The 12413-nt window shown below is 46.5% G+C and overlaps 1 protein-coding gene across 7 annotated transcripts in view; it reads right to left on the bottom strand.

Annotated features, from left to right (window-relative positions):
• Positions 1 to 7351, bottom strand: part of ZC3H3 (zinc finger CCCH-type containing 3) — a 182369-nt gene extending 175018 nt beyond the window's left edge. For 2 of the 7 annotated variants that reach the window (XM_074828309.1, XM_074828511.1), the window contains exons 1-2: positions 6683 to 7351; positions 6416 to 6561 (exon numbers count right to left, since the gene is read on the bottom strand). In XM_074828309.1, the coding sequence (XP_074684410.1) occupies positions 6416 to 6464 (49 nt within the window). In that variant the 5' untranslated portion in view covers positions 6465 to 6561; positions 6683 to 7351. Of the gene's footprint in view, positions 1 to 6415; positions 6642 to 6682 lie in introns of those variants that run through there. The other 5 variants (XM_074828600.1, XM_074828424.1, XM_074828692.1 and 2 more) reach the window with 5 other exon arrangements.
• Positions 7352 to 12413: the final 5062 nt, after the last annotated feature.

The following is a 12413-nucleotide window of genomic DNA, read 5'->3' as shown; positions in this document are numbered from 1 at the left end:
AATCCAGGAATGAGAAAAATAAGTTTCCAGGACACAGGATGCATTTACTTAACATACTCTCAATCATGTTTCCCTTTTTCCCCCCTTTCCCACGTAAGCCGTGCACAAACCTCTCCGGGGAATAATGCAGAATTCATCGCCCTTTCCTGCTTTTCCCAGGAGGGTAAAAGATTCTGAGCAGTCAGAGGCAGGTGATTTCCCTCTGCCCTTACAGGCTTTCTCCTGCAGGATGGGGGGTTATATCTGCATCACCAGCACATCGCAGGGCAGCTCCCACCAGTGAAGCCACATGAAAAAGCATTCAGCCCTAATGCAATTTTGAATATTTGCATCACCCACTCGGGTAAGTACTTTTTATAAATGAAAGTAAAGACAAGTTTGCACCAAGCTGTGCAATCCGGATGCAGGGACACTTTCAACTGATTCACAAGGCTATTTGATGGACCACCAGCTCAAAGCTTGGAGACACACAGATGCTCCCTTATTCTCTTTATCAGATCTTTTAGCTTAAGTACAATCTTTAGAAGCGCATCACAGCAAACCCTACCTGTTCACAAGCCAGCCTCGTTGCTCACTAGCCAGCATTTCTTCTGCATCATTCTTTTCCTAGACCCCTTCCACCACCAGCTCTTCAGGACATCGGTTATATTAATTGGTTGGCACATTCTCCTGACTGTAAAGGGTAATTTACAGCCTTGGTGCGGCATGAATAACGGCACGGAACAACAGCACAAGCCAAATAAAGCAAGCCCTAGCCACAGCAGGGCTACTGCGAGGCAATCGAGCTAAGTGGAATGCTCAGTTTTGTGCCTATAAGATTAATTTGAGTCCATAAAAAAAGATCTTCGTTTGCTGTGGGAGCTGTGGGTTAACTCAGACCTACTGGCTTGATTAAAGGTCCTCTCGAGCAGTGAAATAAAGTTGTTGGATTTGCTTCTGCTTTGGTCCTTGCCTTCACATCTGAGAACATGGTACCACCATCACTTGCAAAGGCAATTTCCTTTTTTTGCAACGGTGCTCCAGAATCAACTCCTAATGCTGCGAATCTTACAACTACTTTCATTCTCTTCAGGAAAGAGGAATAGAAGGGCTTTGGCACAGCATCTCTGGCGCTTTCATAGTTTCCAAAGTCCTTGCAGACGCGACTGCAAAGCGAGTACACAGTGGCAGTTCTGCACCAGCCTCGTTGACGATAACCTCTTCACAGCTAGACAAGAATTGCAAGTTTTTGTCAGCTGCGTTTGATATCGTCAGTCATAAATGCTGTAAAACCTAGTGAGCTGCGTAGGGATTTTGGTGCTTAAAGTGAAAATTTCAGCACTGTAGCTGATAATGTAAGTTAATTCCTTAGAATCACAGAAATCTTGGTGGGATCTCTGGCGGTCTCCAGCTCAACCCTGTGCTCAAAGAACGAGCATCACCGGCACCAAATCAGGGCAGCCACAGCTTCATCTACCCAGATCCAAAATACCTCCGGGGCAGAGACTCCCCAGCCTCTCAAGATGATCCCAGTGCCCTCAACCTCTTCTTTTAGGTCACATGTCCAAGGTCATCCCAAAATGCTCTACCACTGGACCATCTCTTTGCATCCTCCTTGAACTGGGATGCCCAAAACCAATCACTGTTTACCAGTATGACCCCACAAGTGCCTCAGAGAGGGTTAATGCCTTCTCTGAATCACAGAATCACAGAATCATTCAGGTTGGAAAACACCCTCGGGATCATCGAGTCCAACCCTCAGCCCGACTCTACAAAGTTCTCCCCTACCCCACATCCCCCCACAGCTCATCCAAACGACCCTTAAACACACCCAGGGATGGGGACTCCACCACCTCCCTGGGCAGCCTATTCCACTCTCTGACCACTCTTGCTGGGAAACATTTTTTCCTCATGCCCAGTCTGAACCTCCCCTGGTGCAGTTTAAAGCCATTCCCTCTTGTTCTGTCACTAATTCCCTGGGAGAAGAGACCAGCACCAACCTCTCTACAACGTCCTTTCAGGGAGCTGTAGAGTGATGAGGTCTCCCCTCCCCTTCTCCTCCTCACACTGAACAGTCCCAGCTCCTTCCATCGCTCCTCACAGGATTTATTCTCCAGGCCCTTCCCCAGCTCGTTGCCCTCCCCTGCATTCGCTCCATCACCTTGAGATCTCTCTCAGATTAAGATGCCTAAAACTGGACACAACACTCCAGGTGTGGCCTCACCAGTGCAGAGCACAGGGGGACTATCACCTCCCTACTTCTGCTGGTCACACTATTTCTGATACAAGCCACGATGCCGTTGGCTTTCTTGGCCACCTGGGCACACTGCTGGCTCCTGTTCAGCTGCTTGTCAATTAGAACCCCCAGATCCTTTTCTTCCAGACAGCTCCAGCCACCCCTCCCCAAGCCTGTAAATCTGCTGGACATATTCCTCTTAATATAGCCCAATCCCGCTTGCTCTGTTTGTAATGAGAGGACACTTTGGGTACTTCCAATTTAGGGTCCAACACAGCCCCAGGCCCTTTTTAGGAAAGCCACTACAGAACCAGTTGCTTCCCAGAGCACTGGGTCAAGCGCACACTATCAAAGGACACCAGGACTTCCATGTTTATAGGTGTCCTAAGCTCCATTTCAGGGCACTGAGTTTATTGCGATCTAAAGTCCTTTGCAAACAACAAATCCAAACTCTCCAGAGAGAGATGAACACGTTGATGTGCAGCTCTCTGCAATTCCACCATTCAGAGGAAGGTAATCTCTTTGTATCAAAGAGAATATTCAAAACTAAGCACAAAGTTGATAACCACTTGCCAAGTCTAGAAACAAAGACCAGGACTAGCTCCAGATTCAACTGCTCCCTACATTGTAACGCACAGCAAAGTACTTATTTTTTTTCAATATACCTTCCCAAACCAAGTGTCCTGACTATTAGTAGGCAAGCATCAGATGTGATTTAAATACTAAATATTTAATTATATCTCAACAATAACAGTCCTGATCATCCTCTCCATTCTGCATTTTAATTTTTCCAGGCATCCCTCAACTGTCTCCCTCCTCTTTCTGATAAAGAGGACAAGGCAGGGAAGTGCTCTGAGACGGCCAGCACCACCCTTCTGCAAGGTGGTGGCTCCCAAACGAAACACACCAGACCGAAGCACCGCAATTTTAGTTTAAGAGCATGAAGAAAGCAAGTCAGAAGGGCAAAGTGTTTTTTCTCAGCTGGGCAAGACCTCGTCTTGTGATTTTCTACTTACACTTTACAAAGTGTGACATTAAGAAAACAATCCAACTGTCAAGAAATTATTTACATGACAACAAGTCGCGCTGTTCCGCTTCTGAAAGGTTTATACTTCAATTTTCCACGAGTGGAATTTGATCCCTAACTCAGAGATTGAATAAACGTCATGAATTCTGTCAGATTAACACAATTTTAACAGAGATATGTTAATATAACACAGTTTACCAAATTTCCCTGTTCACTTCCCTTATACATACCTACATCTAAGTACATAGATACACAAACCTGTGATACGTCATTACTCTAGCCCCAGTATTTGAGCCAGAGCAAATATAAGGGTTTAAAATGTATAATCATGAAGCATAAGGGTAAAAGTTTAAGCCCAGACAATTTCAACAGGGCCAGAACTTCACCATCTATTTTAAAAAAATATCAACTTACTCATTCCAGTTGCGCAGATCTTCTCAGCACGTTGACCATTTCATCTCAATTGGTAGACCATTTTACAGCCTCTTAAATAATTCCTCTGCTTCTTTAGAGAACCTCATCCTTCAAATATTCATAGTGGCCACTCAACTTTTCCTGAATGTCAGGAATGTCTCACTCCGAAGCCAACACTGTAAATTAGACCTACAATTTGTGGAATAATATTTCCCTGTTTGGTTATCATTTAGACTGTACGTATTTAGGAAAGCTAGTGCATTAACCCCATGGATAGGAGGGGAAAATGAAAGCATTGCCATATCAGAAAAAAAATAAATATACAGCTGCCATATTGAAAGTAAATACTGTAGTCCATTAAGACAGAAAAGGACCAAACTTTGGTTCTTCTAAACATCGATTATTCTGGAATAATTAATTAGCAGAGCTATAACAATACATAAAATTGCTAGCCTCTGACTCTTCTGATAATTTATGCAAGATTAAAGTATCGCTGTGGTTGCCTTTTCCATTGCCTAATTCAGCATTTTCTTTTTCCTTATGAAAGCAAGACTCCAGATTTAACTGCTCTAATGCCCTTTTACAGTGTTTGGTGTAGTAAAATCTAACAGCCACTACAGCACGCTAGCAGGGAAATGATGGATCACGGAAGCTCACAGAAGGGGAGCACTGTAAAATGCCCCAGTTAACGTTGAGATAGCAGAGTAAATCTTATTTTAAAAACACATATACACATATATATACACAGAGTGGTGTCTCTGATGAACTTGTTTCACCCTATCAAATCCCCTTTAGATTTTTCGCGTGATAACGGTTACTTCCACACCGAGCACCTTCCTAATAACCAAGCAAACAACTGCCTTGCAAGGAAACCATTTCAAAGTCATCATCGCTAGATTAAGCTCACCAATCAACCCAATCACAATGACCCAGCCAAGAAAAAACACCATTTGGCCGAGAGGTTGGTCTCTTCTTCAAACAGTTTCTTCAAAAGAAGAGAGTTCATCTCTCTCTTCTTTTTTTTTTTTTCTTTTTTTTTCTTTTTTTTTTTTTCTTTTTTCTTTTTTTCTTTTTTCTTTTGTTCTTTTTTTTTTTCAAAAAGCAACATTTGAAGCTGATCTGTCTGGGCCCTTTGACTCAAGTGTGTCCTTGTCACCCCAAAAAAGCTCGGAGCTGAGGCTACCAGAAGATACACCTGTAGCACAAGAAGCTCTACAGCCCTTCCAGTGAAGGCAGGCTGTCTCGAGAGAGCTGACACCACCTTGGACCTTCTCAACACGGTTCCTGAGCTGGACTTTCCCTTACATCTCCATAAAACGTGCGTGCTTCTCTCCTACAACCAGAAGCCATCCGCTTCAGAGCAGCATTGTACCTTTCAGTAACCTCAGGTATTTTTTCAGGAGAGCTCTTTGCTTTTTACCTGGGCTATAAACGGGGTGTTGAAACAGAGTCCCAGAATTATCTCAGTTGGAAAAGACCTTGAAGATCCTCCAGTCCAACCATGAACCTCACACGGACCATTCCCAACTCCACCAGATCCCTCAGCGCTGGCTCAACCCGACTCTTCAACCCCTCCAGGGATGGGGACTCCCCCCCTGCCCTGGGCAGCCCATTCCAACGCCCAACACCCCCTTCTGCAAAGAAATCCTTCCTAAGAGCCAGTCTGACCCTGCCCTGGCGCAGCTTGAGGCCATTCCCTCTTGGCCTGCCGCTGGTTCCTTGGCTCAAGAGACTCATCCCCCCTCTCTGCACCCTCCTTTCAGGCAGTTGCAGAGGGCCAGGAGGTCTCCCCTCAGCCTCCTCTTCTCCACACTAAACCCCCCCAGTTCCCTCAGCCGCTCCCCATCACACCTGTGCTCCAGACCCTGCACCAGCTCCGTTGCCCTTCTCTGGACACGCTCGAGTCATTCAAGGGCCTTTTTGGAGTGAGGGGCCCAAAACTGAACCCACTCATCGAGGGGCGGCCTCACCAGTGCCGAGCACAGGGGTCAGATCCCTTCCCTGTCCCTGCTGGCCACGCTATTGCTGATACAAGCCAGGATGCCATTGGCCTTCTTGGCCACCTGGGCACACTGCTGGCTCCTGTTCAGCCGGCTGGCAATCAACACCCCCCCGCCCCGGTCCCTCTCTGACTGGCAGCTTTCCAGACAGATATACAGCAACTTGTTTTACTGCAAAGACCTCACATGTTTTGGGGAGGTTCTTCAAGGAAAAAACAAAGTTGTCTGGCACGTCCCACCCACAGACACACGTTTGCCTGGGCACTCCCTGTCCCACCCAAGGACAATATGTCCCAGGACATTTGCCGGCACTTCACCATCACGACCGACACGGGAGTTAATAGCCCGCGCTAAGGCTCCAAGTATGCTCATGCCCTTTTCCACCAGAGAGACCCTGAGGGGAGGCTTAAGGGCTAAAAACACGTAGGATCAGTTCTGAGAACAGATCTGGACCCACAGTTCACCAGCCCCGTCTACACGCCCACGTAACACCCTTCCTTAATACTATTCAAAACAACCTCGAGCACAATCCAAAACCAGCCGAAAACCGCAGGCAGGTGGATTAGAGGCATAAGGGAGGAAGAAATGTTCCTCGAACTCAAATTTCCCGGGGGCAATAGCAAAATTCCCGTTGACAACTGAAGTAAAAGCATTTCCCCATCCCTTAGACTAAAGCAGAAACTCAAAACCGCAAAAGCTGCTGCAACAGCAGAGTTTTGTAGGACTCGTGAGATGTTGTCAAGTCCACAAAGCACTTACCCCAGGTGCACTTATGCATCTGTTCCATATTCTGAGGGGTATTACTCATTTATATCGCTTTGTAGAGCACACAAAGTGAACAAAGTCCTCGAATGAACGGCTTCTAACTCAGCTCAGCAGCAACAGAGAGGAATTGTCGTACGAAGCTTGTGAGTTGTTAGCAGGAAAATCAAATGGGAAGTGTTTGCAGAAGAAAATTGAAAAAAAATACTTGTAAATGGGGATTTGGAGAAGAACGGTAAGCAGAAAGCAAACAGAAAAACCTACCCAGGTTTTACAGGGAGTCGAGCATCTGCTGGGGCGGGATTTGGGGAGTCCTGACAGCGCTGCAGAGGATACTCCGATCACCCGCGCAGGCATCGGTTCACAGCACGGGAAACATCGATAATTTCAACTGTGACCATGGTGAGGACACCTTCACTCAGTTTGTGTACTGGGTGGAAGAAACAGCAACAGAAAGAAACAAAAAAAGGAAAGAGAGACTCATTGGGAAGCTTCAGATTACAGAGGCATTCATATGTAAGTGCCTTAAATGCCTGCTTTTATTTTTTTAATTTTTACTGTAAGAGCCTAAGAAAATACAACCAGGGGGATAAGAGGCAACAGCACTGAAATTCAGCACAATTCAGAGCAGCAGGGAGAGCCAGACGGGTTGAAAACAGTTTCAACAGCTTCACTACACAGCCTGAGCATCCACACGAAGACAAACCCGTTCACACACGAGGGACTAACCCAGCTCAAAATTACAAGAAAGGTTTGCAGCATTTAACCACCCCAACTAAAAAAAATACCCTAAACAGCACAGAAATCCCATGCTATACATTCATAAAGTCAACACAACAGCACCCGGTCGCTATTCTTTAGTAGGCCAAGCTATAAACATAGACTCTTTTTATCAGCTCTCTGCCCTTCCAGCAATAAATACTAGCTTTGCCATAAAAATAACAGCAAGGAGAGACATCCAGCATTCAACAAGAAAGCACCGATGACCGAAATTACACTCTGCCACCCTGATCTGAGGATGTGCTATTTGGAGTAACAGGTTACGGGCACTCGCCAAGAAGTGGCACAACGCAAGCCCCAGGAGGACGAGCAAGAAGTGCATACCGCTGTGCTAAGACCTACTGCTCTGTTTTCTATTTTTTTTTTTTCCTCTCTGTTTTATTTTATTTTTTCTATTTTTGTTCTGCACCGTGCCATCCCTGAAAGGTTTGAATTCTTAGAAAAGCCCCCCATGGACTTGAAAATATCAAGGGTCATAGCCAATGAAAAGGATGTCATGCATCCCCCAAAGCCAAATATTTTTCCTATTAGTATATAAATAGACTATTCCCCAAAGAGCTGCTTGCTACTAACAGAATTTCACAATCAAATGGTAGCTGGCACTGCACACGGGTACAGGAGAGTCTTTGAAACAGGGGAGACAGGTATTGAGAGGTGATTCTTAACATTAAGTTGAGCACGTAGCTTGAATTCTGCGGGAAAAGGGAAAAAGAGCGGACACAGAAACTAAGAATAATTTAAAGCGACTCTACGTCAAGAGAAGAGTCTCTGCTCTTCCCCAGGTCCTCATCACCTGGCAGAAGCTTATCCACAGGTCTCACCCCGGCACAAGGAGCGCCTTGCCCTCATTTTTATCTAGAGATCACGTCTTTGAAGCATTTCAGCCTGGGTGTTGTCCCTACTGCGGTCGCTGTTTTACCTGACTCCAAATGCGAGCGCTCGAGCTGAGCGCTGGGGAGGAGGCTGTCTACATGGTGACACCTCCTCGTTTAGCAAGGCTGACTTCCCTCCCTCGAAGCAGCTTGTTATTTTTAAAAGAGGGTTCTGAAAACAGAATCCCCGCTGCTGGCTGCCTGCAGCTCCTCTTGCAGCCTGGGACAAGTCACCTGTAAATGCCAAGTAAAGCCAGAAACCCAAAACCGTTACTTACGAACACTGACGTAACTGGTGCCGGCAAAAAGCCAAGTATGTGAACTTTTCCCAATTACTGCGAAGGAGTGAGCAGCCACTTCGCCAGCCACACTCCACCCCTGGCTCCCAAGGACAAGCCAGCGAAAGCGAGAAGAGAGACCTGACAACATAATGATTTATGGGCAAGGTCAAACCTACGTGTGACAGCGTAATGCCGTTAGCCTGGCTGGGCTTGAGCGGTGAACCTGCGAAGGGTTTGGATAAGCTAGGAAGGAACTGCTCGGAAAGATGAGACTAATGATGGAGCAAAGAATCCAAGGGGTCCTGAGCTGGGCCGTGCGTGATACAAGGGCTTCCTCCGAGGGCAGGGATCGCCGCCTCTGCCTCCTTCTAATAAGACGTAACAGAGACATCGCACCGGCTTAATTCAGACGTAAGGTGATGTGAGATGTCACCTCAAACAGCAGCAACACCTCAGCGATTTCACTGAAAAGAACCAAAAAAAAAAGCAAAGAACACAACTTCAAAAAAACAAACCAAAAAACCTGAACCACAGTGCCCTAACAGGAATCTCCCCATTAAAAATATTTACTGATTGGCCTTCACATTAGCAGAAAAAAAAAAAAAAAAAAGAGGGTATAAAACCCATTGCTGAGATTTTCAAAGCTGCCAGAGGGATACAAACACCCAGTGTCAATAAAATTAACAGCAGCTGAGCATTCAGATGCCAGCCATAACTTAGTCCTCACCATTTACGCCCCGTTTACTTTCTGCACCCGCCTGGGCACGAGTAATGCAAACCAGCTCCTTCCACTTCTGCCGCCAGCCTTTTTCCGAGCGAGAGCCCCTTGCCCGTCCCAACACCCTCATCCCGCACAGTCTGTGTTATTGAGCGAGCAGAAAGAGAAATTAGGGTTTAGGGAATTTTTTTTGGAAGGTGACCATCACTCTGACTGAAATTAAAGAGTTGTAGAAACTCTGCAGATGGCAGGGTGAAGCGGGTTTTATGAATCCTGACGGAATTTCTCTCTGGAAAGAAGCAAATACAAACAGGATTTCCTTCTATTCAGCACATTCACAGAGAAGTAAGCTTGAGTGCTGGTGGTGGCAACAGAGGACAAACAGGAAGCTGGTAACACAAACCGCTGTCTTATCTCAATCTGGAGCAGGAGAAAGGCAAAGATAAGCAGGAAAGGAATATTTTAAAGGGGGAAAGCACACAGACTAGTCTCCTAGCTGTGCACGTAGCGGATGCAAGAAAGGATAGGCTCAAAATTTACTCTTGCTCTGGCCACGGATTTGCACGGCCACAGACTGGTCGCTGCTACGGTTCCCCAGAATCCCAGAATCATCTCGGTTGGAAAAGACCTTGAAGCTCCTCCAGTCCAACCATGAACCTCACCCTGACCGTTCCCAACTCCACCAGATCCCTCAGCACTGGGTCAACCCGACTCTTCAACCCCTCCAGGGATGGGGACTCCCCCCCTGCCCTGGGCAGCCCATTCCAACGCCCAACAACCCCTTCTGCAAAGAAATCCTTCCTAAGAGCCAGTCTGACCCTGCCCTGGCGCAGCTTGAGGCCATTCCCTCTTGGCCTGCCGCTGGTTCCTTGGCTCAAGAGACTCATCCCCCCTCTCTGCACCCTCCTTTCAGGCAGTTGCAGAGGGCCAGGAGGTCTCCCCTCACCCTCCTCTTCTACTTGGCTTCCTTTGCCAAGGCACGTGTACAGCAGAGAAGGTAACGCAGCCCCTCCGATGCCACCTTCCCAAACCACCATTTCATTAGTTAACGCCTGCCAAGCGCTCTGAACAGGCAAAGTGCTGAGTAACCGTATTATTCCCACCCCGGCACGAGTCCACTCTGCTCTCCAAACGCAAAGAACAAAAGAAATTAAAGGATGAACCTTGGCAGCACAGCCAGAGACATCCCTCGCCGCGCAGCTCCGTGCGTGACAATCGTGCTGACCTGCGGCCGCAAAAGTGTCTCTCCCGCCACCCGCCTCCCCCAGGAATAATCCAAAAGCTGCTACTTAAAAACTAGTTTCATACGCAGACCAGGAGATCACTACAAGCAGGAGGTAGCTAGGGTTTTAGCTCAAGAGGTTCAGTTAGGACACAGCGAAATAAGTTCATCTGAAGCAGAAGACGACACGACCGGTTTCCACGCTGCAGGTTTACGTGATGATCTCGCACCGAACCATCAAACCCGGCAAAGAGCAAATTATTTAAGAAACAAATATACATAGCGACACAATAAGGAAGGGTCCCTAGAGAAATCTGCCTCTCACTTTCTCCATCTTCTGCTTTCAGCCAGCTGTGACTGTGCCTAAGCAATCCCGGGCACACGGCTGAGAAGTCCTGCCTGGAAGGGGACATTACGGAGGGGAAAAGACACCGAGGAGCCTCTTGCCGGCATCTTTGTAATATTCTGTAATCCCCCCGGGCGAGGCGGGCAGCCCACACTGCTGCTGAACAATGCAGTTTTGAATTCAATTAAAGTGATTATCTGTTGTGCCAAATAAATTGTGTACAGCATATATCCTGCAGCATTTTACACCTTCAGGCTCATTATTTTCTAACTGTTTCCTCCTGTTTATGCGCTTTCAAATTAAATTGCTGATAATATGCGCCAAAATAAAAAATGAGCGCACCTTGTCCGAAGAAAATTGATTCTCCTTTTTCCTGAACCGGGCGATTGCCAGGTTTTATATACTCTGTTCCTGGCGATCATTAGTAATTCAATTTTCTTTTTATTAGCCCCCTTATCTGCTGAGCAATATAGTGGCAGAGCTGACCTCTTTCGCACGGGTAAATGTTTAAAATCTTTTCCCTGATTAATTTTGCCAGTTAAGGAAAAGAGGAGAAATGGCCCGGCTCTTAGCCATCACAATGAATAAAGCTTAATGTTGATTGTGATGGAATTTCTAATGCCAAGGAAATTGATTGAACGCAGCAATTACACTGCAATAGTAACTCAAGGGAAATGGGATAGTTTTCTCCTGGCCATAGCCTTTTGGTTATTTAAAACAATCCAATTTGCAAGGATAATTATATATTAGTGTTTTATCTGCCACTTGAAATGAACATGGGAGTTTTGATACTGGCCCAGCATTAGCAGGTTATTGCTGCAAATTACTTGATATCTGCTTTCTTTCACATAAAGACGAAATTAGGCCATCAATAACCAGAAAAAGGTGGACTGGGGAGATGCGAGGGGCACGAGTGCCCTCTGCAGGGCTGCGGGGAAGGAAGGGCAGCACGAGAGACTCCCCAAAATCCCCAATTCTCCTGCTTGTCCCAGCGATCCGTACAGCTGCCGCTCCCACGCCAGCCACGCAGCCAACAGGCACGGCACAGCTCCCCATCCATAAAGTTGCCACATCTTTGACATTAAAAGGAACTTTTTTCAAAAAAAAAAATCTTAATTTTAAACACTTATTTCTAGTTTTTCCTAGCAAAAAAGCCAGGGGAATAAGAAACAACAGCACTGTCATGCTGAATGCCTGAGCATTTTAGCAGCACAGCGGTGTTGCACAAGAGCTGCGGCAGCCAAGGAGGGCAACAGCATTGATTTTTTTGCAAGGGTGAGGAAAGGTTCACAACTCACCTGTCTCTCAACTCTTGTTTTTGATGAAAAAAGGCCTCATCCTGCAAGATGTCACACAGGCGACCAGCTAGAGCTGGGAGTAAAAGGCTGTTGGGAAAGAGGGGGGATTCCCACACGCACACTGCTGGCGCAGGACTTTTAGTTCAGGAGGAGCGGGCACAGCCCTCTGCCATCGCGTCTGGATCAGTCAAACCTCACTTAGAAGTTGATATTTTCACTTAAAACTGGTGATAAAGACATCACGGCCGTGCACTTTCGGGAATAACCCCATGTCTAGTTTGGAGAAAGTGGATGAAGGCTGCCCAAGCTAATCAGACAGCACACGGCCAAAAAGCAGTGTTGTCCCAACATATACACCACGATTTTATTATATTGGCTATTTGCTGTAACAAATGAGCAACAGAAAGGCAATTCAGGATAGACATTTGCCATTTAGACAACATAATTACAACATACCCTTATTGGCAGGAAAGTTACT

Source organism: Strix aluco, chromosome 1 (assembly GCF_031877795.1).
Source record: "Strix aluco isolate bStrAlu1 chromosome 1, bStrAlu1.hap1, whole genome shotgun sequence".
Taxonomy (NCBI): domain Eukaryota; kingdom Metazoa; phylum Chordata; class Aves; order Strigiformes; family Strigidae; genus Strix; species Strix aluco.
This window is presented reverse-complemented; position numbering and strand designations above follow the sequence as displayed.